General features: G+C 52.9%; 1 protein-coding gene across 1 annotated transcript in view; it reads right to left on the bottom strand.

Moving 5' to 3' along the window:
• The window catches only part of ERICH6 (glutamate rich 6), a gene marked incomplete at its 5' end in the record, with an annotated part of 34,727 nt that continues 7,653 nt past the window's right edge, over positions 1-27,074 (bottom strand). The window contains 12 exons of the mRNA XM_079100454.1: positions 1-423; positions 2,304-2,532; positions 4,281-4,436; positions 7,747-7,832; positions 11,699-11,844; positions 12,479-12,552; positions 13,045-13,202; positions 15,529-15,642; positions 17,882-17,998; positions 18,093-18,148; positions 18,355-18,417; positions 22,145-22,236. Of these exons, the coding sequence (XP_078956580.1) occupies positions 160-423; positions 2,304-2,532; positions 4,281-4,436; positions 7,747-7,832; positions 11,699-11,844; positions 12,479-12,552; positions 13,045-13,202; positions 15,529-15,642; positions 17,882-17,998; positions 18,093-18,148; positions 18,355-18,417; positions 22,145-22,236 (1,555 nt within the window). The 3' untranslated portion in view covers positions 1-159. The remainder of the gene's footprint in view (positions 424-2,303; positions 2,533-4,280; positions 4,437-7,746; positions 7,833-11,698; positions 11,845-12,478; positions 12,553-13,044; positions 13,203-15,528; positions 15,643-17,881; positions 17,999-18,092; positions 18,149-18,354; positions 18,418-22,144; positions 22,237-27,074) is intronic.

Here is a 27,074-nt window from a genome sequence, read left to right as displayed (position 1 = left end):
TTCGTGGCGCGTCCGAGTCACGTGGCACACTTATTTTGAGATTTCCCAATCGCGCCCCCAAAAACCCTTAGCAAAACAATGGTACGGAAAACAGAAAAGAAATAAATGCAAAGTCAACATTTGAAAATAGCAAAAATCAAGCACAGCGCCACACTCCAGTTAAATGTGCTCCTTTATTCTGTCTCTGATTGCGGTCATTATGTCCTTCTTGGCACCCGAATTGTGACAGAGGGCAATTAGTTTTAGAGAGAGAGAAGAAAGGTAGGACGGAGGCTTTAGTTTTCCCCACACCTGGCTGGAGGGGAAGTTCGCGCCGCCCTCCAGCTTGTGGAACAGCCTGCGGATCTTTATCAAGCTGGCCAGCAGCAGAAGGTCCTCTGCGCTCACGTGCCACAGCGCCGGGATCTCCTCGGGGCGGGGCACCTTCGGGACACAAGAAAGACCCGGGTCAGCGAGGGGGTGGCGCTGCGGCCGCGAGTCAGGCTCGCGCGGGACCCGGGTGTTACTGGGGCGAACTGGGGCGGCCGGAAGGCCGGGGAGGCCCGAGACCCGCTGCACCTCGACCAGGCCGCGCGGGAGGCCGCCCAGGCGGCCGGTGCACTCCTTCCGGGAAGGTGCCCCTGGGGGCTGTGCCCGCGCTGGGCGGAGGGCCGAGGAGAAGGCGGAACTGGGCGCGCAGACCCGCTTCCTTCCCTCGGTGCGTCCCGCCTCTGGAGGCCGGGCCAATGCACCTCCCCAGGGGCCGAGGAGCCACATCCCTGCAGCACGCGCAGGTGCCCGGAGCATCTGCCCGCGCCTCCCGTGCCCCACAGGAAGGCAGGCAGGAGGGAGGAGAGCATGCGCGGACAGGGTGAGGGTCTTCAACCTCCCGTCCACCTTCGGACCGCCACCGAGGCCACTCAGATCACGACAAGGAGCGCTCTGGTTAAGATCTCCGCAGGGGTGATTGTAAGAAGTACTGGAAATGGAGAAGCAGCTGAGGCTCTGTCTGTGCGGACTCGTGGCCATGAACCCACTGATCCCAAACCCGCTCGCTCCAAGCTCGAGCCAGCAGGCATGAGAAGCGGGAGGGACCTTTCTCTGCCCTCGGCAGCAGGTGGAGGGACATGCAGGACAACGAGAATGAGCGACCTGCCTGTCAAGAAACCAGGGCTCCCGAGGAGGGTGGGTAGGAGAGGCAGCGGTCACCCGGCTATGCACCTGAGGGGGACGCCCGCAGGCAGCAGCTTCCCTCCGCTCAGGTACATACAGGTGCTACTTGTGTATCAAATGTGTATTTCCTGAGGGATTTGAGAGAATATTATTGTCAAGGAAAGAAACAATTAGGGGACTTAAAAGACCATAAAAATAGAATGTCTTAAAAGGCATCTGCAGGGTGAAGGAAAGGACAGAGTCCAGCCACACACTATTTGCAAGAGACACACGTGGCTCAAAACTGCGTACTAGGGTTGAGAATCAAAGGATGAAAAAGCAATCGAGGGAAAGCCACCGGGAGGGGAGCCGCTGGACACGGAGGCCTTGAGCACCTTCCAGGGGCGGCAAGTTGGGGGCACTGTCCAGTGACCGTATTGCTGCTTCACGGTCAGCAGAGACAGAACTGCCGATGCAGGCCTGGCCTGGGCACGCTGCGGAGCAAGGAAGCGGCTGGGGGGACAGTCCACACGGACTCCAGCCCCAGAGCCTCAAAGTGCAGGGCAACTCCCTCAGAAAAATGGGAGAATTCAGTCATTTGCAGAGACTTCCATTCATTTCTTAGAAATAAAGCAGTGATACAAGAAGGGGAGCATGGTGAGAGGAATCAGGAGGTCCATCCTTGGGGAGCTCACCCTCCAGGAGGAAAAGCAGCAGGGTCAAGTAAGCCAGCCTGGGTCGGCCAGGCTGGGACAGAGCAAGTCCACGGGAAGCCCGGAGAAGGAAGTGGTCAGTGTGTGCGAAGGCCAAGGAGCTCGGGGTGTCTCCAGGGAGGTGGGCTGATGTGGTCTTGATCACAACCAGAGCCCAGGTCTCTGGCCAAGCCCAGGGCTTCCACCACAGCAGGGAGAGAAACAGACACATCCTAACCCCGATCTCCAGCAGCACTACTTAGTCACAGACACGCTGCGAGTGTTACTCGGATCCAAGTCTGGGCCAGCGGGAGTTTCAGGAGAGAAGAAGCAATTAACAAGGCTGCTCCCGTTCCCAAGAGATGCCCACTGTGGGTTCACTGGACTCCACGGTCCTGTGGGGACGGTGGATCATGCACGAGTGTGATCTATCACTCTTGTAGGTCGGAACGCTGAGACCATCTTCAGAGACATGCCTACCTTCACTCTGGTTCCCATGCTGATTCTTGCCTGTTGTCCCATTGCTAGAAAAGTGATGGCAATCTTGTCTTGTTCTAAGATTCGAATTCCAATGTGATGATTCAAAGCCAGAAAGACAGGCTTGAATGAAACCAAGGGCGAGGCCGTGCGGGAACTTGACCAAGTCCAGACTCTTGTCCTGTTGCCAGCTTGATCTGAATACTGACCTCCCAAAAGGTTGATGAACACCCTGGGAGGAAACAAAAAACCATCGCTGGTCACACTAGAGTCAGGGCTGGAATTGGCCCTGCCCCTTGCCAACCATGCCGTGCACTCTGCTCGCGGGTGGTGCGGCGGTGGGAGCAGCCACACTGGAACGGATGCCTCCACGGATGACCAGTGCTAGTCTGATGAGGGTCCCAAGGGGCGAGGGGTGGATATGGAGCCGGGAGGATGGTCTAGGGAGCGGGTGCAGGAGAGGAGGCGCTTCCTGAAGGGCACAGCAAATGAAGACCAGAGGAAGGTCTGTTCAGTGTGAGAAAGCTGGTTTCTCACAGTGCCCACCAACTAAGAGCCAGGTGTCCCTCTGGGGATGTCTGGTCAGGCTCAGGGAATGCCCAGAGATCTCTGCAGTGCCAAAAAGCAGAGGTGGGCTTCACCTCTCCAGTCTCTGAGTGCTGGGCCTCTCTGCCCTCTGCCATCAGCAGTGCCCACGTCTGACCACATGATATGCAAATTCCACGTGCAGTCTCAGATCTGGTGGCACTTATTACCATGCCATTCTACTCAGTCACTTATTTTTTTTGAAACTCTTATGAATTGCCCATGAGGACTCCAAAGGAGCAAGGCAACTAACCTGTCATTCCCACAGCACTTACTGGGGTAATCTAGTGCCTAGCACATGTTAAAAATGGAGGCAATTCCCTTTTTTGATCTGGAAAGGGGGAGATTTAGTTTTATCTTGAAATGGGAGTGAAAATAATATCCAGCTGGTAATATCTGGATAAATCAGTCCTTTTATTTCTTAGCAAACATTCTTTGAGTCTGTACTCTGAATAGATATGTATAATGGCAAAGATTCAGGATGTGCCTTGGAGGAACTTCAGGCAGGCAGGCCAAGTGCACAGAGGACCAGGCCTCACACAAGGGAGCCAGTTCGCGGGCTGGGGCTCCGCGCACCCGCAGGGCCAGCTAACGTGGTGCGATTACTAGAGCGCTCCACCAAAGGTCACAGACTGTGGGTCGGAGCCTCGGGTGAGCAGACGTTTCCCAGCAGGCCTGGTGGGCATGGACGGGCTGCTTCTGCGCACCGGAGACACACGGCTCCTCCCGCTCAAACCTCCCCAAGAACCGGCAGCGTCTGTGCTTTGCCAGTGACAGGCAGAGCTTCCCAGAGGAGATTGTCATGCCTCTGAATGATTTAAGGGGAATATTTCTCTCTGAAAAGCTCAGGCTGTTTCAGTCGTATCTGAAGTTAGAACCCGGATTTCACCTTGTCAGCTAAACGAAGCGCCCTGGTGTCAGGAACTGTGCTCAGCAGGTCAGAGTGGGGTCAGGGTCCCGGCCCTTCAGGGAACCGCCCGCATGTCCCTCTGGGTGGCTGTGCTGTAAGAAGCACCCGGTGAGCAGCGGCAGTGCCTGCAGCGACTGTCCGCTGACCAGCCGCTTCCACAGATGAGCAGCACGCCACCCTCAAGCACGGCGCCTGAGATGGATGCCAGGTTCCCTCCCCAGTCCCTAGAGTGACCACACCGGGTAGTTCCTATGTTCATGTGTTGGTAGAAAGAACATGACGACCTTGGTTTCGGATAGTTGGTGGGATTTTCCTAAGAAGCATATGGAATGGCATAAACCAAAAAAAGGTCTGTGCTGAACACTGTCATTGAAAGACCACTAACTGAGATCACTAAAGCCATGCCTGTCACTGTAAAAAGTCACAGAATCAACCAAGCAACCGCACAGATCCAAAACGATGACAGAAGGAACCTAGAGGCCTACCAGACATTTCCATTGGGGTGGTAGCAGGAGCTTCTGCCCGAGGAATCCAGCAGGGCCAGGATGGCAGGGTTCGTGGGCACGTCTTCTTGGATGATACAAGTGGAACCATTGGTCTTGTTAGGTACTTGGATGATGGCTAGATTTCCAGATGGATAGCTGAGCTCAGATAAGGTCATGTGAGTTGTTCTGATGGTCTGTGGCCACTCTGGGAATAAGTTCAGTTTATGAGAGAGCTGTTTAAAATGATAACACATTCTGACATGGGAGTTACTGTTAGTACCAAAGGATTTTATGCCTTTTATGTGGATCAAGAGAGTTACGTGATGTAGAATTCCTCAACAAAACCCTAGCCAACAGAATATATATATGTAAATTTATGCACCATGGTGAAATGGCGCTTAATCCAGGAATGCAAGGTTGGTTTAACATCTGAATAGTCAATTAATGTAATATACATTAATAGAAAAAGAGCAAAACACACACAAGCGTCTCACTAGGCACAGGAAAATAGATTCGATGAACTTCAACACATTTTCGTGATAACAAGACTCAACCGTCTTCAAACAGAAGGGAACATCTTCCACCTGATAAAGGCATCTACAGAACACTCCAGCTGAAGTCGTGCTTAATCGTGAAGTGCTGCATGCTTTCCCTAAGACCAGAATCAACACGGACTCTGCTCTCGCTTCTCCACTCAGTGTTGCACCAGAAGGTCTGGTCATGGAAAGTTCGGAAGGGAAAAGAAACGAAAGGCATCCAGATTAGAAAGGGAAGTAAACTGCATTTGCAGATGACATACCCTCGTATACAGAAAACCCTAAAAGTATTAGCAGTAATAAAGGAGTTCAGAAGGATCATAGGCTGCCAGATCAATATCGGAAAATAGCTGCATTTCTGCACATGAGCAGTGAACATTCTGAAAGTGGAATAAACCATTCCATCTACAATGGCATCAAAGGATGAGACATGCTGAGGACAGTTCACTAAGTGTTAATGCTGGGTCCACTGCAGGCCAATCAGAAGTCCAGAGATGAAGAGAACACAAGATTGATGCTGAATCGTTCTGGAAATCAGCCTCAGTCCTCAAGAGAGTTGAGAAGAATTAAAATCAGGGCATTAAATAACAATAATAAGTATCGGGTAAGTTGTTTAAAATGTAATGGTATAATTAAATAAAACCTACTCTCATAGGACCTACGGGACTAAGACTTCATTATGATGGAATCATTTTTATGCTATGAAAGTAATTTTTCTGGTTTATCATTGGGATTTGGCTAAACATTTGGGAAACTATGACTAAAAATGATCATCTTTTATAAAGGAAGACTCCTTACTTCATGAAAAAGTCCTCATTAAAAAGAAAACTTTCCTAGAGATAACAAGCGGCTTTTATGTCAAAATAACCAGTGGCCGGGCCATCAGGCTGGCAGGCCAAGTGATCAATAGCTTGGTGTTTCATGGAACAGACACTGGATCTGGATGCTAAAAAATAACATGAGGGGCTGGGGAGATAGCTCAGTCGGTAGAGTGCTTGCCTTGCAAGCACAAGGCCCTGGGTTCGATCCCCAGCACCAAAAAAACAAAACAAAACAAAACATGAACTCACAGGTGTGTCACCAGCACACGTGTTCTGGGCAGCAGGACCGATCCAGGCTCTAAGTAAGAGGCTGAGATTTGGAGGGCATTTCATTTACCCCGAGGAGTAAATTCAAAGGAGTGAGTGGCAGGTGTGTGCCACAGTTGACCCCGTAGCGTTGGTGCACGACACCAAGGTGGTGACCCGCCTCTGCCAGGCAGCAGGAGGTGGGCACGCTGACACACAGTGGGCACGCACAGTGAAGTGCTGCCTGGTCCTGGAAAGGGCCTCAGGTCTCGACCTTTCTTGCATATTATATATTCATGACGTTATTTATGGCAGTTTCAATAGGTAAAGGTGCCAGTTATGAAATGCAATAATTGAATGACTTATTTTAAAGAACTACATACATGTATATAAGCAGAATAAAAGTATAGAAAGATGTCTCTAATGTCGCCAGTTTTTTCTGTGTTGTGGATATGGGGGGTAATGCTTTCTCTATACTTTTCAGTGTTTATCTTTCTTTTTTTGAAAATGAAATAGAAATCACTTGTTGATGCTCTAAGATTTCATCTCACTCTAATTAGAATGGCAGTTATCAAGAATACAAGCAATAATAAGTGTTAGTGAGTTTGTGGGGAAATTTTTCACTCATACATTGGCTGGTGGGACTGCAGATGGTGCAGCTACTCTGGAAAGCAGTGTGGAGATTCCTCAGAAAACTTGGAACAGAACCACCATTTGACCCAGCTATCCCATGCCTCAGTTTATACCCAAAGGACTTAAAATCAGCATACTACAGTGACATAGCCACGCCAATGTTTATAGAAGCTCGATTCACAATAGTGAAACTATGGAACCAATCTAGATACCCTTCAACAGATGAATGGATAAAGAAACTGTGGTACATACACACAATGGAATATTACTCAGCCTTAAAGAAGAATGAAATGATAGCATTTGCAGGTAAATGAATGGAACTGGAGAATACCATGCTAAGTGGTGTAAGCCAATCTCAAAAACCCAAAAGCTGAATGTGCTCTGATAAGCAGATGCTGATCCATAGTGGGGGGTGGGTGAAGCAGTTAAAATTTAAGTGCCCATAATTAAAGCACAGAATCTGTAGTCTAGCAAATGAACTTAGGAAAAGAAACAAAGAGGGACAGGCCTGAGGCCTGATCATACCTAAACAAGCCTAAAATAAGACTGCCAAAGCATCAAAATCTAACTGGCCATGGAGGATAAACAATCTCCACAAGGCCGTGGACCATCTGGTGTCACCCACTTTCCCCCTTCTTCCCTTTTCTTTAAGGTTAACTTGACCCCTGCTAACCAAAATAAACTGCCCTACCACATTGCTGGAATGTCAATTTGCACGTACTACTTGCTGATGTAATCAAAGTAGTCATGTGCCCCTTATGTTTGAATCAGCCAATTATGTGTACCCGTGCCAAACTCCCTAACTTTTCCTATATAAACCCCTGATTTCTGAGCCTCGGGGTCAACTTCTCTATCTCCTGCGTGAGATACGTGTTGGCCCGGAGCTCCGTTATTAAAGTGCCTCGTGCTTTTGCATCAAGCCGGTCTCTCGTGTTTCCTGGAGTGCGCCATCCTGAGACTCGAGTAAGGGTCTTCCTTTTTGGGGGTCCTACATTGGCAGGGAAGAATGAAGGAATTTTGGCTTGTACAGAGGGGAATGAAGGGACGGGTGAGGTGGGTGGGGAGGGGAAGGATGTTAGATTGTGAAACAGACATTATTACCTTATAAACATGTATGAAAAGAATTCAAAGAATTCTTTAAAAAAATCACTGTCAAAGTTAATGAAAATGAATGAATGAATGAATGAATGAATGAATGAAATAGCAATGGCTTGTGGAAGGAAAGGATACAATATCTGTGTGCTTCCGTCTGGAAACGAAGTCAGGAACTTGCCCCCATGTTTGTAGTGCTTCTCCAGGAGCTCGTCACTCACCACCTGCACCCCAGGAGAGAAGGGAGGCCCGTGGTCAGTGGCTCAGACAGAAACGGCCTCAGCTAGGGCAGGTGCGGAGGCGTCCCAGCCCTTATTATTATTATTATTCATTCATTTATTTTGAGACAGGGTCTCGCTAAATTACTCCCTAAGTTGCTGAGGCTGACTTTGAGCTTGTGATCCTCCTGCCTCAGCCTCCTGAGCGGTGGGACTGCAGGCGTGTGCCCCGTGCCCCGCGCTGTGCATGTGTTCTGGTGTCCGCACGGACTCCGCACCAGTCAGTCTTCCCCCTCCCTGGAGAGTGCCAGGGTGATCTCCCCGTTCCTCCCGAGGCTCAGAGGCTGGTACTGTCAGGCTTCACTTTTGCCAGTATGGTTTTATGTGCTGGCCCCTAACTGTGCTTTCAGTTTCCATTTCTTAGTCGAGAATGAGGCTGAGCACCTTTTCATATGCTAATTGGTGTTTTCTCCTTTCAGAAGGGTTCAAGGTTTTTTTTTGTTTGTTTGTTTAGCCCATTTTTCTGTAAGGTTGACCTTTTTCATGTTGATTTTGACGCTCAGGACATAAGACCTTTCGTTCTCATCTGCGATTCAAATGCCCCTCTGATCGGGGCTTGTCTTCAGTGCCAGAGTGTCGGATCCTTTGGAGCCTGCTTTTGGGTCACAGAGCTCTTCTCCAGTGTTTAAAAACTCCTTGTAGCTTGCACTTCAGTGTGGGTTTGGAATCCTCCTGAAATTGGCTTTTACACGTGGGTGAGGTCGAAGTTCTGATCCATGAGTAAAACCCAGGCATCCGACGTGGCCCCAGGAAAGACGATCCTTCCTGCACCTCACTGAGCACCAGTGCGCTGCGCGAGCTGCTCTCTGCTGGTGGGTCTTGGCATAGGGTAGAGAGCGTTCTCCTCCCGTGGTCCTGAAGAGGGTCCTGGCAGCTCCAGCCTTTTCACATTTCCACACAATCTTACAATCAAGTCACCAAGACTGCCCTCCCCAATGTACACAAATCCGCCACCGTATTAGAATTCGTTTGAGATTGCGTTGTGTCACTGAGGGAAGACCTGGACCAGGAGGGCAGACTTGTTAGACGGGTCATTCAAATATTCTGTAGTGTCACTTCTGAACCGAGGACTCAGGACACTGCCCAGCCAGTCTCTGCATCCTGGGAGTCACCCAAGTACAGAATCAAAGTATTTGGGGAAAAATGTGTGCGTACTGGACAGATGCCAACCTTGTCCCTTGTTGTTCCTGCTGACTGATGTAGTGAGAACCCGTCTGCGTAGCTTTTACATTGCATTAGGCATCAGAAGCAACCTAGAGAGTCAGCGTTCACAGGAGGATGTGTGTTCTAGGCAACTGTGACTGAGCACCTCCAATCTGAAATTTGAAATCTGAAATGCTCCAAAGTTTGAAGCTTTCTGAGCACCGACGTTATGTCACCAGAGGAAAATCCCATACCTGACTTCAGGTGGTGGGTTACAGTCAAAATGCAGGCTCACTGAGAATATCATAGAAAATCACCTTTAGGCTATTGTGGAGGAAGTCTATATAAAAACACATGAATTTCATGTTTAGATGTGGGCCCGACGCCCAAGGTATCTCATTATATATATGAAAATATTCCAAAATTAAAAAAAAAAAAAAAAAACAAATCTGAAACATTTCTGGCCCAAACATTTCCGATACGGGATGTGTAACCTGCGCTATGTGGCAAAGGACTTCAGCATCCACAGAGTTTGCTCTCTGCGGGGTCCTGGGACGTGCTCCCCATGAATATTGAGAATCGCCTGTGATGGCACTGACCTTCTCCAGGTCGCTCGGCGTCTGGCCTTTTGTTCTTCAGGCCTGTGGAAGGCCCGGCGCCACCAGAGCGGCCTCACCAGCAGGCGGCGCCTCCTTGTCTACACGTCCTTTCTCTGCCGTCTCAGACTTTCTAACGGCCACAGCACAGCCTTCAGAGGGCCTTGGTGAGGGGCTGCTGGGTCTGTTTTGCCAGAAAACGTCCTTCTGGTCTCTTTATTGAGAACTACCTTAGCTGGATATTAAATTCCAGGCTGGCCGCTGTTTTCTCGCACACGCTGGCCTCGCTCCACTGTCCTCTCACTGCCATTACTGCTCCTGGGAGGTCACCTGCCAGTCTCTTCTCCCTTAACTGTAAATGGAACTTAGTTTTTTCCTCTACAGATTTTAAGATTTTCTTTACTGTAATGTGTCTGGGTTTTTATTTGTTTTATTTATTTTTTTTTTATTTTTTATTTTTTTATGCTGCTTGGGATTCACTGGGCTTCTTAAATCTGTGGATTGGTCTCTTTTTGTATCAGTTCTGAAAAATTACCATCCATCATTTCTTTAAATATTACCTCTGCATAATTATCATTTTCCTACTCTCTAAGGCATTTTGATAAATATAATTTGAACCTTTCATTTTACTTTTTGCATCATACACTCTTTTTTGTCCTTATGGTGAATTTTTTTGATTTTTTTCTTTTTACCTCTATTTTATCCATTAGTTCTTTCTTTAGTTGGGTCTACCTGTTTTTTTAATTCGTAAGCCTCCATTTCGGTCATTTTTTTTTTTTTTTCACTGATTTCTTCTGTGTCACTGCACAGTTTTCTCCTCCCTCCGCGTCTTTCATCTGATCTTTCATTGTCATGAACACGGGAAGTTGCTTGATTTCTAGATCTTTGTGGTTCTCTTATTGAATGCTGTTCCTCTTGGATTTTGAGTTGTGCTGTGAAGTTTCTTTTGTTCTTGGTTACTTTTCACTGTATACTGGTAACTGAACTTGAAAAATATCCTGTGGGAGGAATGTGAAGGTTGAAGGAATCACCTGCCTCCAGGCAGGATTCGGATGTGCTTTCCTGAGCTTATTGACACCCCTCGAGTTCCACATCATTCAAGAGAAACAAACTTGCTCTCAGTAATTTAATCTCTGAGACTTTATTCTGAGGAACTCTACTGATATACAAATACACACAAAGCTATTCAAAGCGATGTTACTTATAATAGCAAATAAAAGGTAATAACATCTATGTCTAATAACGGGATGGTTAAATTGCTGTGTGAAAAATCACAGGGTCCCAGTGGCTCAGGAGGCCAAGGCAGGAGGACTGCAAGTTCAAAGCCAGCCTCAGCAACTCAGCAAGGTCCTAAGCAACTTAGCAAGAATAAATAAAACATAAAAACAAAATATAAAGAATAAAACATAGAAAACATCTCAAAATAAGACACAATGGCTGGGATGTGGCTCAGAGGTTAATGGCCACTGAGTTCAATCTCTGGTACCAAAAAAAAGAAGAATCACTTAGCTTTGCAAATGATGTTTGTGTCACCTACATAATGGAAAAACGTTCTTACAATTAAGGTTAAAGAGATAAAGATTGAATATATGATACAATTACAATCATGTTAACAAAAACCTATGAAAGGAAAGAAAAGTCTGGCTGGCATGAAGAGGACTTTTGGCAGGAGTAAGAAGCTCTGCCCTGCCCTGCAGTGGCCGGGTCAGCCTCAGGCCTGGGGCGAGGCTGCCCTTAATCGTACTTGCGGCTATCTGGTTGGTGCATGTGGTGCAGCACAAGTCTCTGAAATATTGAAATACTGATCACCGTTTGGAGGAGTGGTCTGCAGGCCTGACGATTTTCTCCCTCTCAATAATTTTCCAAGGGTTCTAATTTTCTTTAATGTACAACCCTCACATTTTAAGATAAAAAAGCTTTATCTAAAGCATTTGGAGACATTGTTTTAAAGTCTAGCGGAAGTCAAAACACCAAACCAACAGTTAAATGTGTCATGCAGCCAAGCTTCAAAAGTGCTTTTATAATTTAGGTAAAACTAATTTTTTAAATAGAAAAAAAATACAAGATAATTACCTTTCCACATGCTTTCCTAGAATCACAACAAAGAATGGATATATTGCTGTGTGTTAGATAAAAATCAAACAGTGTCTCTTCAGTCGGCTTTGGTTTTGGAACATCCACAGAAAGTTGATAAGAAATTGTTTTTAAGCGCTTTGAATCTAAGGGGAGAAGAATCACATGAAAGTAGTTACATATTTTAAAATTTCTAAAACCATTCTTCTAAAATAAAATTCCAATCCCATTACAAGTAACATTGATTTATTAGACTTTTTTTCTTTAAAGAAGGAAAATGAGGGCCTTCATTAATTAAGTCAGCGAGGGAGCATTTTAGTTAAAAAAAAAAAGAAAGAAAGAAAGAAAAGAGTATTTCTTTGTTAAAAAAAGAAAAACATGAAGTGGAATTTTCTGGTCCTTATTTCAGTAAGAAAGAGTTGGCGATCAAGAAACTTCATACAGAATTATTCAATTACAGAAGCATAAAGAAAAGGCTTCTTCCCTGGTGCCTGTCAATGGTTCTGAGTGACAGGGAGGCTGCCGATGCCCAGGGAGGTGAGGAAGCCACCCCAGCCGGGGCCTGGAGGGGTCAGGGGTCCGGGCCGAGACGGCCGAGGGCAGCGCCCACAGGGGTCACCGAGCTACCGGCCACTGACATCGAGACGCAGACCGGGTCCCCGAGGCCGGGGCCAGACCCAGGCTCTCTGCACCCCGGACCCTCGGAGTCAGCGTCCTCGCCGTCCTCCCGGACCCAGCCTCCCGCGGCGCCCAGCAGGCCCGGACGCGCCGCCGACTCACCTTCTTCGAAGATATTCGTCTGCTCGGTTCTGGCCATTATCGCCAAGTGCCTGGCCGCCATCCGCTCCTGCTTCCTAGGAGACCAGTGTGCGGACGTGGCCGCGGCTGAGCAGCCCGCCCGCCCGGCGTCCTCCCTCCCTCGCCCATCCTCCCAGCCGTCCTCCCTGCCGGCCGTCCTCCCTCCCGGCCGTCCTCCCTCCCGGCTGTCCTCCCTCCCTCGCCTGCCCTCCCGGCGTCCTCACTCCCTCGCCCACCCTCACGGTCGTCCTCCCCGGCTGTCCTCCCTGCCGGCCGTCCTCCCTCCCTCGCCCGCCCTCCCTCGCCCGCCGGGCCCGGCGGCGGCTTCTCCAGACAGCAGCTTGCACTGCCCTCTCAGCGGGCCTCCAGTCCGACGTCGCGTCAGCCAGCTCACTGGCCTCCCGCGACACCCGCCAGGAAGGACCCGGCAGGTCTCCTCTGGCTGAGTCGGATTTCGGCGCGGGAAGCGCACCTGGGAAGCCCTGGGAAGCCCGGCGCCTGGAGGCCAGGCCAGCGCGGCTCCACCTGAGCCCAGCACGCGGCCTTACCTGCGCTGCGCCTTCTCCTTGGCCTTGAGGCGCTCGGCCTCGGGGCCGTGGGCTGCGTGCGGCTCGATCCGGATCAGCTCGGACGCGGAGCCCTTGACTTCCTGACTCTCCTCGTAGATGTAGTCGATGAGGTTTTGGAAATGGAGACAACAGGGCGTCTGGAAGGCAGGGAGGGCGCGTTCCTCTCCCCAGCCCTGGATGGCGGAGCCGGGCACCCTCCTTTTCTGCCAAGGCCCCAGCACAGCATGGCCAGTAGGGGCTGCTCGCCCACTCGCCGCACAGCTCGCCTGCCTCGCGAGCCCCAGCGCCTGGCCAGTGCAGGACCTGAAACCCACGGGCAGCAGTCACCTGCCCTCCCCAACCCTGGAGGCCTCTCCTCTGCCGCCTTCCTGGTGGTCGCTGCTCGTGTGTGGGAGCGTTCAGCCCGTGGTGCCCCGCCATCGCCATGACGTTTCAGGGCCCCTTATTCCTTTTTCTGCCCAAATAACATTCCATTGGATGGATAAGCCACACTTTGTTTTCTTTCATCAGCTGACAGACAGTTGGGTTGCTTCTTGTTTTGGACTATTAAGAATCATGCCTTCGCTGAGAAGAAGCTTTTTAGTTTGAATCCATCCCACTTATTGATTCTTGCTTTGATTTCTTGCACTATGGGAGTCCTGTTAAGGAAGTCTGGTGCTAAGCCAATGTGATGGAGATTGGGCCTACTTTTTCTTCTATGCGGTGCAGGGTCTCTGGTCTAATTCCTAGATCCTTGATCCATTTTGAGTTGAGTTTTGTGCAGGATGAGAGGGGTTTAGTTTCATTTTACTGCATATAGTTTTCCAGTTTTCCCAGCACCATTTGTTGAAGAGGCTGTCTTTTCTCCATTGTATGTTTCTGGCACCTTTGTTTAGTATGATGATCAGCAAAGGGAACCATCAATAATGTGAAAAGAGAGCCTACAGAGTGGGAGAAAATCTTTTTCCACACACACTTCAGACAGAGCACTAATCTCCAAAATTTATAAAGAACTTAAAAACCTTTATGCCAAAAATGCAAAGAACCCAATCAATAAATGGGCTAAGGAACTGGGCAGACACTTCACAGAAGAAGATCTACAGGTGATCAACAAATACATGAAAAAGTGCTCATCATCTCTAGCAATTAAAGAAGTGCAAATCAAAACTACCCTAAGAGTTCACCTCACTCCAATTAGAATGGCGATTATCAAGAATACAAGCAATAATAAGTGTTGGCGAGAATGTGGGGAAAAAGGTGCACTCATACATTGCTGGTGGGGCTGCAAATTGGTGCAGCCACTCTGGAAAGCGATATGGAGATTCCTCAGAAAACTTGGAATGGAACCCCCTTTTGACCCAGCTCTCCTACTCCTCAGTTTATACCCAAGGACTTAAAATCAGCATACTTCAGTAAAGCAGCCACATCAATGTTTATAGCTGCTCAATTCACAATAGCTAGATTATGAAACCAACCTAGATGCCCTTCAATAGAGGAACAGATAAAGAACCTATGGTATATATACACAATGGAATATTACTCAGCCATAAAGAATAAAATAAAGGCATTTGCAGGTAAATGGGTGAAGTTGGGTAATATCATGCTAAGTGAAATAAGCCAAGACCAAAAAACAAAGGGCTAAATGTTTTCTGTGGTAAGTGGATGATGATACATAAGGGGTGGGGGGAGGGGGGTGGGGAGGACAGGCAGTAAGAATGGAGGAACTTTGGATTGTGTAGAGGGAAATGGGGTGGGAGAGGGTGGGGGAAGGAGAGATAGCAGACTGAGACAGACATCATTACCCTTTGTACATGTATGATTACATGAAGGGTGTGAATCTACATCATGTACAACCACAGAAATGAAAAGTTGTACCCCACTTGTGTACAATGAATCAAAATTCAGTCTGTAAAAATAAAAAAATTAAAAATGTATAAATGTGAAAAAATAAAATAAAATGCAACATCTCAAAAAAAAAAAAAAATCATGCCAACTAGGTGCAGTGTAATCGCAGGTACTCAGGAGACTGAGTCAGGAGAATCTCAAGTTCCAGCCCAGCCTCCGCAACTTAGCAGGACTTGTCTTAAAATAAAAAACGAGGAGGCTTGGATGTGGCTCGGTGCAGAGCATTTGCCTAGGACTGTGCTCTAATGCTGGTGCACAGGTTTCAGTGTGGACTCCAGCTGTCCATTTTCTTAGGTGTGAACCTAGGAGAGGATTTGCCGGGTCCTGTGGTGACTGTAGCTCAGGTCCTCAAGGAACGGCCACCTGGTTTCTAACGGGCTGCACCATTGGCCACCGCAGTGGATGGGGTCTAACTCCCAGGCCAGCCAACGATCTTCCTGGTGAAGGGCAAGGGCGAGCCGTCGTGCTGAGATCTGGCTCCCCAACAGCTAAGGTCCCTGCACAGGGACAACGCAGAGGACAGAGACGGAAGACTAGGCACGTGACACCATCTCCCGGCCTGGCCATCCTAGGACTCACCTGTCCTTCTAGGCCCGAGTAGATGTGGTCGGAGCAAATGTCCACGTGGGAAAAAAACGAGTGGAGGTCACTTCCACAAAATTCACACTTGGGCAAGAGATCCTCCTCTTCCTCCTGCAGAGAGAGGGACCCGGGCTCAGAGTGCAGGAGCGCCCTGGGCAGGCCCAGCGGGCAGCCGGGCGCAGGAGCACTGTGTGCTCTGCACTATCCCCAGAACGCCAGCCCACCCCAGGCTCCCAGAGAGACTTGCGGGGGCACTTCCCAGGGGCTGAACACAGCCAGCGAGAGTGTTCTAAGTGTGACGTGGCTCCTGCTTAGGGGCCCCAGGACCCGGAGCCGGGCGCATCTTGAGGGTCACTGTGCAGTTCACCCCAGCAGGGCTGGCACCTCAGGAGTCGCACAGGTCCTTGGGACGCCTCCCAGAGTAAGAGAAGATTTCCAGGAATGATCGTGACCCCGGAGTCCCTCGCGGGGCCGGGAGTGCGCAGGGTCACAGGGTGTGACTGCACGCGGGAGACGCGATGCCCGTGACCCCGGAGTCCCGCAGGGCCGGGAGTGCGCAGGTGTGCGTGCACCTGCAGAGCGGCCGCGGCGCTCGGCTCTGTGGGAATGGCGTCGGGTATTCCGACAACGTGGACTTCACTGCTGGGCAAGGGAGCCCTGACCTCGCTGTGGGGCCGCTGGTCTGAGCGAGGGAGTGGACAGCAGAGGCAGCACTCGGGAGGGACGGTGGGGCTCTGGTGGCTCCACGGGTGGCGGAGGCTCTCGGGCAGGCACCTGCGCGGCCCTGAAAGCCGCCCTCCGAGACTGGCGAGAATGCGCAGGCTGGCGCTGCAGGGACGGGGTCACCGGGGTCCCCGGTGAGGTGGGGCTCTCCACCGCCCCGGGAAGCCTCCGCGTCTCCAGCTGCAGAGCACCGCCCGCACCCCGCCTGCCGAAGGTAGCGTCGGGGGTCAGGCCTGCGAGAGAGGCTGGCGAAGATCTGGGGCAGTCCACCACCCCAGCAGGCGGAGGGAGCCAGGCCAGGCGCCCCACCGCCCGCCCACAGAAGGGCTTGGCGGTGGATGTCTCGGCCCACCATCCTTCCCCCTGCCCCGGTGAGAAGCAGGGTACTGTGCTTACGGGGACCAGGATGGTCACTGGGTGGCAGCTGGGGCAGCGGTGGCTGGAGAGGAGGCTGGCCCTCAGGTAAGCTCGGGTCAAGGTCTGCCCAAGGAGCAGGCAAGGAGCCGAGGGCCCAGCCTGTCCAGGTGCCCCTGGAGGAGAGGCCACGCCGTCCTCACGTTTGGGCCCCTGGAGGGGCACCAGAGGAAGAGCTTGATCCCAGCTCACGCGACTTCTCCGGATACAAGAAAGGCTCCAGGGAAAAAGGTGGGGGTTTCAGCCCCAGGACGGCATGGGGAGCAGGGGCCTCCTAGGCACCCGCACACCTGCACCTACATGACCCCGAGGACGTGCTCAGGGATTCAGACCGGGAGCCGCCGCTCCCGCCGGCCTGGAAGCCCCTCCTCCCACCTCCCTCCTGCACTGCTTCCGGGGAGGGACCACCGTCTTGGTGGGATCGCCGGTGTCACCCGGGGACTACGGTCCTGGTGTGACCTGGGGACCACGTCCTGGTGGGATCTGGGGACCACCGTCCTGGTGGGATCGCTGGTGTGACCTGGGCTCGCTGGTCAGGTTCAGGCACGAACCAGCCACTTCACACGATCAAACAGGCAGGTGTTCGCTGCTGTTTTTGGGCCTCGCGGCCACTGCTCTGGGTGAACTCTTGGCCTCCCAAATCCCTGAAGTCCCAACCCCTGGTACCGGTGCGTGTGAACTCACCTGTCCTCCCGGAGGTGATCAAGACGAGGTTGCTGGAGCGACTGGCACAGGCCCGCAGAGAGCCCAGAGAGAGCAGGCGGCGGCTGGGCCATGCTGGACACTACCCAGAGCAGGAGCTGGCCCAGTGCCCCTACCTCTGACCCGCCCTGCACGACCTCAGGCCGCGCTTCTCTCGCTTGAAGTCATGCCCTCTGCCAGGTGCAGTGGACACCCCTGGGGTCCCAGCAGCTCTGGAGGCTGAGGCAGGAGGGTCCCGAGCTCACAGCCAGCCTCCGCAGCCCAGCAGGCCCTAAGCAACTCAGTGAGACCCTGTCTCTGCATAAAACAGAACAAGGCCTGGGTGTGGCTCGGGCTGCACTCCGCGTTCAGGCCCTACCGCAGCCCTGGAGGGCCCGGCCACATGGTGCCACGCCCAGGAAAGGGGCCCTTGCGTTCTCATTCCCAGTGTGTCCCCTGCAGGTGTGCAGGTCACTCGGGGCCTTCATGCCCCTGTTTACAGTGACAGTCCTAAAGCGGGACCTGGGATTACCTTGAAGTCAATGGCCAAGCTGGACTGCTCTTGTTTGTAGGCCAAGATGGTTGGCGGCCCCACGCTGGGCAGCGTCCTCAGTGGAGGCTGGAAGAGCTTCGTGAAGTCGTCTCCGAACTGTGGAGACAGGCAGGAGGGAGGTTGTGCCGCTGCAGCAGGTCAGGGTCAGGGTCAGGGTCAGGGCACAGGTCGGCTGGGGCCAGCCGCTCACCTCCAGCTCGCACAGCACGCCCAGGTCGGCCTCTTCCGGGTTGATGACCCACGTATCTGCGGACAGCGTGTTCAGCCTCGGGAGCTGCCCCAGACCCCAACCTCCTCAGCCACGGGCACGTGGTACACACCACACGCCTGTGCCCAGACGCCTGCACACCCGCACACACACACACACACACACACACACACAGAGTCACACACACACAGTCGCAGTCACACACACGCAGTCACACACACACAGTCACACACTCAGCCATTACCTCTAACCCTGGACGCCAGCAGCCTCGCCTCTGCTTCCTGTGCGGCCAGGTCCGTCTTTGCCCCTTGAAGGGAAGCATGTGTCAGCAGCGCCCAACAGGCAGAAACGGGCCGGTCACAGGCCAAGGCGCGCTCCTTGGAAAGTCCAGCCCCTGGGACCCCCTGTCTGGTTTCATCTTGTGTTGTGTTTTGGTCTTTTTCCAAGTAGCACTGTGTCTACGATAAGGAACAGCAGACAGACTCCTGCCTCTGCTGGCCTCGGAACCACCTCCCGGCTCTCAGGCCTGGCAGCACTCGAGCTGGCTCTGCCTTGGTGTCAGCATGCTGGGCAGGACCTGGGCTCTCTGCTTGCTTGCAGTGCCCTCTGTCACCTGAGCCTGCTCTCCTGGGGGTCTTCCAGGTGAGAGGGAGTCGGGGTGCAGGTCAACACGGGAACTGACCACCAGGTCCCTTCCCTGCGGACTCCAGAGCAGCACAGAGCAGGGAAGGGGTCACCCTGCCAGCAACTCAGCAAAGGTCCAAGCGGTTTCAAGCAGCCAGGATCAGAATGCTGAAAACCCACCTGGAGAACCTACCCAGGCGCAGAGGCGGAGCGAGGGGCACCGAGGTGCAGAGACCCCTCCAGCAGGCAGCACGGGGGGCTGCTGAGAGAGGGGCTCAGAGGGTGCTCTGCCTGGGCTGGGAGCACGGCGAGGTGTCTGGACCAATGCTAAATATGTTCTGAGGCATTTTGTCCAATAGAAATGCCAGCACAGGGTCAGATATTAATGCACAAAGATTCCCATTAAAGCATAACTTGTTACAGAGAAAAACTAGAAACAAAAAAGCCTAACAAACACACAAAGAAAACAACAAAGACCAGCCTTACTATGTCCGGCAACCTGTTGGTGCAGGGGCGTGTGCCTGTGAGCCCAGCAGCCCTGGAGGTCGAGGCAGGAGAGTCGTGAGTTTGAGGCAGTTTAGCAAGAATTTGGTCTCAAAATAAAATGCAAAGGACTGGGGATACAGCCCAGTGGTAGAGGCCCCTGGGTTCAATCCCCAGGGCTGGAAAAGAAAAATTGCAAAACAAGTCTAGCCACCAGATGACCGCACGCGTGACTGATAGCTGCGGACAAGAGGGTGCTGTGCGGTCGGCTCAGAGAATGAGCTGGGTTGCTCCTGAAGCGAGAGAGGCCTGGCACACTGCGGCCTCAGCCCGACTGGGCGGCCAGAACAGAACACCGTGGGACAGCGAGGTGTATCACAGCTCCGTGCTGGAGGCTGGGAAGGCCAAGGCCCCGTGCCGAGGGATCCGGTCCTTGAGGGCCCACTTCCTGGTTCATAGATGGGCCTTCCAGCTGCCCCGTCCTCACGTGGTGGAAGGGGAGGGAAGCTCTCTGGGCGCCCCCGGGGCTGGGGTCGAGTCCAGGGTCTCACATGTGTTGAGAAGTGCTTCCATAAGAGCCCGATTCCCACTCGGGAGAGCCAAATGACTCCCAAGTCAAGTAGCACCACCTTGAGCACAGGAAGTGGGGCGTGAGCAGCGCCAGTGCTCACCCCTCACAGACAGACACGCACTCAGCCCAGCAGCCCCAGGCTCCACTCTTCCAGCATCGACCGCAAAGCCCACGTGCGGGGTCTCATCTAAACATCACCCACACCAGAGTCCCAAGCCATGAGCCGTGCAGAGGCCAGCTGGGAAATGGAGCACGCAGGTTCCAGACACCCGTGAGGCTGCACTGGAAAGATGTCCGCATCCCAGAAGGGACAAGTGGGAAGGAATAAAGGGTGAAGTCCCCAGGAAGGCGGGTGTCCACCAGGGCGTACAGGCCGCTCTTCTCGTTGTGGACAGGCAGCCGCTCTGCGCTTTCCACCCCTGCATTCCAGGGGCCTCCCTACCCCAGCGCTCAACTCGGCCTGAGGAGCCGGGGATGGGCACAGCCAGGACGCCCCTCCAGGCTCTCCAGACAACTGCAGGAAGGAGGAGCTGGCCAGTCCTGGACAGTCGATGGGCCCTGGTGTGTTCCTGGCACGATCTGGGTGCCACCTGTGTCCTCCTAGCGGCGGCAGCCACTCGCCCTTATCCGCAGGCAGAGCTGGGGCAGCGGCCCAGGTCTAACCCTAAGCCCCCTGGAGGCTGAAGTGCCGCACAGGACCCTCCACAGAGAGAACCCCAGGAGAGGGCCCACTGCCAAGGGAAGGCCCCGGAATCTCGCCCACCCCTGCGGGCAGCCCCGCCACAGCCAAGCCCGCTCTGCCCACCCAGGGTCCACGCTGTCCCCCTTCTGCCTCAGCAGCGAGTCTCAGAGTCCTGCCACCTGAGGGAGCACACGCCCGCCCTGTGGGTGGCCCTGCCAGGTGGAGCTCCCTCCAGACCCTCGGGGGGTGGGCCTGCCCTCCAGGAAGCTCCTGGCCGAGGTCAGGAAGCCAGGGTTCCTGCAGCTCTGGCCTCTGAGGTCCAGGTGGGGAAGCCAGCCCCTGCCTCTGCTCTCTGCAAGCTGATGTCCCTGAGGACACTGCTGAGGGACACTACCTGTGCCTTCCAGAGGGGCAGCCGCCTCCACCTGCACCACCCCGCCAGGGCCACGCCTGCGCCGCTCAGGGCAGCGGGCTGTGGATGGAGGGCAGGCCTGGCTGGCTCGAAAACACCCCAGGCACTCTTCCAGGCCCCCTGCGTTGTCCAAGCCTCCCTCGTGGGCGCGACGTCCTGGCCGAGCTACCTCCATCAGACTCGGCCACCTCGTCCATCCTGAGCAGGCGAGCTCCTTTTTCAGCGTGGAGAGACCGAGTTTTCCGGATGTCAAGTTCTGCTTCCCCGTTAACGAAGCTGAGTTGGTCCTCCCTCTCACGCTCTGCGGGCCCCCAAGGAAGCCCACCGCTCCTCCGCACCGCCCAATGTCCCTGCTCGAGCTCTGCGTTCCACAGCACGCGGGGACGTGCTTACAACAAGGCGGCTTTCCTTCATGGTCCAGTGACACACCGTGACCACTTGGATATCCTCTCAGAAGAGCGAGGCTTCCCTGTGGGCTGGCTCTCGGGGCCTCCCCAGAACCAGCTGACCCCGTCCCCCGGGGCCCTCTTGCCCTCTCCCTGCAGTCACTCTGGCCTCCTCCTCCAGAAAGGTGGCTTCCACTCTTCCCTCTGCGGGGAAGTCTTCCCTCAGAGAGGCCAGGGTGCCTCACCTGCAGGAGTCTGCACGGGCGCGCTGGCCTCCCCTCTCCGCCCAGTCCTCTTCTCCCGCCCTCCCGACCCTGGTGTGCTGTCTGCATGTGTCCGTTTCATCAGTGATTCACCTCACCACCGCCTCCATCTCCCACGCTTCAGCACAAGATGGTCGGGACGGGGTCTGAGCCTCCTGCCCTGTCGTTTCCTAGAACAGAGCTCGGCCCGTGGTGGGCTCGGAAGGGGCAACTGCTCAGAGGGCCTTGGAGGAGGAGGTGACAGGGTGGAGAACCGCCCATGAAGTTGAAGGAAGAGCTCTCCACGTGACTCCTTCTAAGGACAGTCACCACTTCAGTTTTACCCTGTTGCTTCGTGGTGTGACATCTAAAAACAGGTGCATGTCACTTCTATAACAAAAGGATGAAGGCAGACATCGAAAGCCGTAATGCGGACACACGCTGCCATCTGCTGAGCGCCAAGTGCCAAGGTGCTTCAACGTTCACGGCAGCAACCCTGTGACCGTATGACTGTCATGAGAGGAGGACACAGGCTCACGAGGTCAGTGACCTGCCAACACCGCAGTGTTGGGGTTCAAGGCCAGCCGGCCGTCTCCCTGCGTCGCCTCCCACACGCCCCCGCCTGGCTCCTCACCCACGTCCTTTGCACTGGACATGTCCTGCAGCCAGCTCTCTTCCGTCTGCACCGATATCGGAACACCCGAGTACAGATCTTGGTAGATGCTTCTGAAATGAGATAGGATGTCAGGGTCGAGTCTGGCTGCGGGTCCCAGGAGGTCCACCACGTACAGCACACCAAAAATCAAATGACAGATGCAGACAAGAGCCTGACTCACTTCACCTGGGACATTTTCCTCCACTCCTAAGCTCCCCCGGTCAGGCCAGGGCCATCAGGTCCATCCCGGGGAAGGTCTTCCTCTCTCCCCCTGTGGCTTCCCTAGCGCTGCGTCCGGCGGAGCGTGCACGGTGCTGTGAGCCTGTGGACATCTCCTCCAGGTGAGGTACGCACAAGGTGTCATCTGCAACAACTTAACATCATCCAGTTCTTTGAAGGGCTGGGGCTGCCCAGGTGCCCCAGTGGAGCAGACTGTTCTTCCCAAGTCGTGGGGTCCCTAGTTGGAGCCCCATGGACAGAAGGCCCGACTGGCAACGAGGAGCAAGGTGGCTTGTTGCAAGGTTGTGATCCTGCACCTCTTTGACTGTCAGTTTCACGGAGTAACTTGCTAGATCTTTTAAAGTAACCCGACAACTTTTTTTGGACAATGTGGTCAAGTTCACCTTCCTGCCTGTCCAGGCCTCAAGTTCACTTCCGGCCTCCTTTCTGATGGCTTGCTCCTCGGCCAGTGCACCAGGAAGTGCTGGGTTGTTTGCTTCTGAGCTGACTGTGCCCTGCTCCAGGCAAAGACCTCTGCGGAGGCCACCTGCGCAGGCCTCTGGGGCGCCCTGTTTACCTGCCTCCTGAGCGACAGGCTCTGGGGACCATGAGGAGAGCCATGGTGGACAGTCCCCAGGTGCAGCGAGCGTGGCGCTGGGTCTCCTTCCAGTCAACAGTGAGCAGAAGTCAGCCCAGCGCTCATTTAGAGCCCTTTCCCTTTAGCCAAGTCCCGACACTGCTGCTGGACGCTGTGAAGAGGGAGGACGGTGACAGAGGCAGCGTCCCTGAGAGCCCAGGCCCAGCTCAGAGGGCACTTGGGAGGCAAGGAAGCCGGGGCTCGAGGCCACGAGGGCACCTCTCACCCCAGAACCCGTGATTCCCTGCAGGCCTCTGCTCGTGAGCCTCGCCCATTTCCAACGGTGACAGGTCGTGTTTCTTTAGAAATAAAACGAAAACAGCAGAACCACAAAGCGCTAGGAGCCTCGTCCAGCCCGCCAGAGGTGCCCTGGGAACACATCCTACTTCTCAGACCAGAGCCCGGCAGCCCCTTCCCCCTGCCCGACCGCCCTCCTTCCGCTGGCCTGGCCTCTTCACTTGTGTCCGGTGGCTTCCCGACACTCACACGTGCAGGTGGGATTGCCTGTGCGCTCGCCCGCACAGGACGGTGGCCTCCCATCACTGGCCTCCCATCACTGGCCTCCCGTCGGGAAGGCCCCTCCCCTTGCTTTATTTTACTCTAGCTTCTGCATGTGAGCGGAAACTGTCCACCTTTGAGTTCTGGGTGGGCTTATTTCACTTGGATGATAGTCTTTATTTCCGTCCATTCACCAGCAGTTTTTTTAAACGGCTAAGTAGAATGAATGTACATGTATGTTGGTCACGATTTCTTCATCCATTCCTCAACTGAGGGACATCTGGGTGGATTCCATGGTTCTGCTGTTGTGAATCGAGCTGCCGTGAACGCTGAGGTGGCTGTGCTATTGTAGCTGATTTCAGGTCTTCTGGGGAAAAGATAAGTAGGAGTGGGAGAGCTGGCCAAGTGGTGGTCCCATGCCCAGTCTTGTGAGAGACCTCCATACTGCTTTCCAGGTAGGCCTCACTGGTCTGCAGCCCACCAGCATACCAGTGTACCTCTCCCCCACAGCCTCACCAGCCTCTGTTACCATCTGTATTCTCCATTTTTATTTTATTTATTTATATGCTGAGGGTCGAACCCAGGGCCTCACATGTGCCAGGCAAGTGCTCTACCACTGAGCCCCAGCCCCAGCCCGTCACCTGTATTCTTAATGATCGCCATACTGACTGGAGTGAGATGGGATCTTATTATTATTGTTATTTTTGTACTGGGGACTGAACTCAGGGGCACTCGACCACTGAGCCACATCCCCAGCCCTGTTTTGTATTTTATTTAGAGACAGGATCTCAACTACTTGCTTAGTGCCTCACTTTGGCTAAGGCTGGCTTGGAACTTGCCATTCTCCTGCCTCAGATTCCTGAGCTGCTGGGATGACAGGTGTGCACCACCTCACCTGGCTCTTAGTCTAGTTTTGATCTGCATTTCCCTGATTGCTAGAGATGTGCAACCTTTTCTTCATATATTTGTTGGCCGTTTGTGTTTCTTCTCAGAAGTTTCTGTTTAGCTCTTTGGCCACTTATTGACTGGGTTGTTTGTTCCTGGGTGTTGCTTTGTGAGTTCTGCATATATGCTGCATACTGTCCTGCCAGAGCAGTAGCTGGTGGAGACCCTCTCCCGCCTGTGGGCTCTCCCTGCTCTGACCCCTTCCTTGTTGTGCAGCAGTGTCTGGCTGGACGGCCTCCCACTTACAGGTTCTTGGTCTTATTCTTGCACTTCAGGAGTCTTGTTAAGGAGGCCACGTGGGAACATACAGTCCCTACATGATGGAGTGCTGACCCTATGTTTTCTCCTGGCAGTTGCAAAATTTCTGGTCAGATTCCTGTCTTGGATCCACTTTGAGTTTTGAGCAGGGTGGGAGATAGGGGTCCAGTCTCATTTTTCTACATCCGTCTCTTCGATTTTCCCAGTTTAAAAGGCTGACTTTTCTTCACAATCCATTCTTGTCACCTTCATCAAGTTTCAGAGGCCGCAGGTTTGAGGGTCTGTTTTCCGGTCTGTGCCGTTGGTCTTCATGTCCACTTCGGTGGCACACCATGCGTCTCAGTTATCCGCTGCCTATGATTTCAGATCAGGCGTTGTGCTGCCTCCGGCTGCACGTTCCTTGCTCAGTATTCCTTTGGCTATTCTGGGTCTCTTATTCTTCCAGTTGTTTTAAGAATCATTTTTTCCAGTTCTATGAAGTATGTCATGGGCGTTTTGATGGGGATTGAACCTCACATTGCTTTTGGAAGCATGGCCGTTTTGACCACGTCGGTTCTGCCTGTCCCAAGGCAGGGTGGCCTCCCATCTTCCGAGGTCTTCACTGGAGAGCACTTTTACCTCCTGGGTTACATTAATTCCCAAGGTGTGTGTTTTTTATTTGTTTGTTTGTTTGTTTTTTCTTTAGGTTATTGTGAATGGGATGGTTTTCCTGATTGCCTCCTCAACTGAATCACTGTTGGAGTACAAGAAAGCTGTTGATTTATGGGTATTGATCTTTTATTCTGCTACTTTGCTGAATGCATTTATAAGCTCTAGATGTTGTCTGGTGGGGTTTTGGGGGTCTTCTAGATATAGAATCATGTCATGAGCAAACGGTTTGATTTCTTCTGGAAAAAAAAATATATATTTTTAAAAGCATCTTTTTAGGAATATTTATGAGGAGAAATTAAAATTCTGACCCAGGAAAGAGAGATTCACATGGACTTGAAATGACGCATAGGAATCCCAGGTCAAGATGTCTGCTGAGTACAGAGTCCTGTTCCCCCTGCCAGGATCTTACTGAAACCACCCCTGGAAAGCAAGGCATGACGGTGGATAAGTAAAGCTGAAGAAGTGCTTAGGAGGAAGGCCACACATGCCTACAGAGCCCCGGAGACCAGAGCAGAGACTCCTGCAGCACCAGGCTAGTGGAGAAAGTCTTCCGAGAGGGAGCAAAAGCCTCTCGCCCAAGCTGCAGGGCAGGCCAGAGGGGCTGCGCATAGGGAGGCCGGGAGCGCTGGCCAGGCAGCCCCTTCTCCCTCCTCCAGCAGGGCCACTGGCAGCCCTTATTTCCACAGGAACTGCAGAGCAGCTTTCTCAGCTAGTGATCCTGGGGAGGCATCAGACCCGAAGAGGAGGGCATTCAGGACGCGCTGACTTCAGCCAGAAAGGAGGGCGTCCCTGTCCAACGCCAGAAAAGGCGGGGCTCCTCAGCCTGACCGCTTTCTGCCTAGACACTCCACCCTGGATGGGACTCCAGGAGCGCCCCCAGCTGCCCAGCAGCCTCGAGACCCCGTGCAACCCAGAGAGGCAACAGAACTAACCGGCGGCAGGCGGGCCTCTCAGCCACCGCCAGTCATCCACAGGAGACCGGGGAAGACCAAGGGCCACCAGTGACTGAGGGATGAGCAATGCGCTGCCCACAGCAGCTGACCCAGAGTGAGGGGCACAGCGTTAGGTGCCCTTGATACACACACGGCAGCAGTGCCCGCGAGGAGATTCGGAAAACGATTTTGAATATCAGCAGAGAACAGCCGGTTCTCAGAAAGGAGAGATATGAGTCACAAAATGAAAACACTCTGCACAAGGGCTACATAGGAACATCAGAAAGGGGGAAGATGATGGGGCGCTGGCCACCAACTCTCTGAAAGGTCTGAGAGTCAGTGACTCTGTACTGGGAGGGAAGGGAGCAACATCCTCAGAGCGCTGTGGGAAAGGAGTTTTGAACCTCTGCTTTTCTGCTAAGGTATATCATTAATAAAGAAGGTATGAGGGCAAAGTGGAGAAACTTCCAGGCAGGAGCTCAGAAATTTGGCTCCCCATGAGACCTATGTGAAAAAGTCACCTGAGGGATTTCTCCAGCAAAGGAAATGGAATAAAAGAAAGAAAGTGGGCTGGGGATTTAGCTCAGGTGGTAGAGTGCTTGTCTCACAAGCACAAGGCCCTGGGTTCAACCCCAGCACCGCCAAAAAAAAAAAAAAAAAAAAGATGGTAATCAAGAAAAGGTGACAATTGAGCCCAACGCATAAAAAATTGAGGTTATATGACTTCATTACTTGGAGGAGCAAGCCTGGAATCCCAGCCACTCAGGAG

The sequence above is a fragment of the Sciurus vulgaris genome (genome assembly GCF_902686455.1).
Source record: "Sciurus vulgaris genome assembly, chromosome: 10".
Taxonomy (NCBI): Eukaryota; Metazoa; Chordata; class Mammalia; order Rodentia; family Sciuridae; genus Sciurus; species Sciurus vulgaris.
Note: the sequence above shows the minus strand (reverse complement) of the source record. Positions and strands in the feature narration are given on the sequence as shown.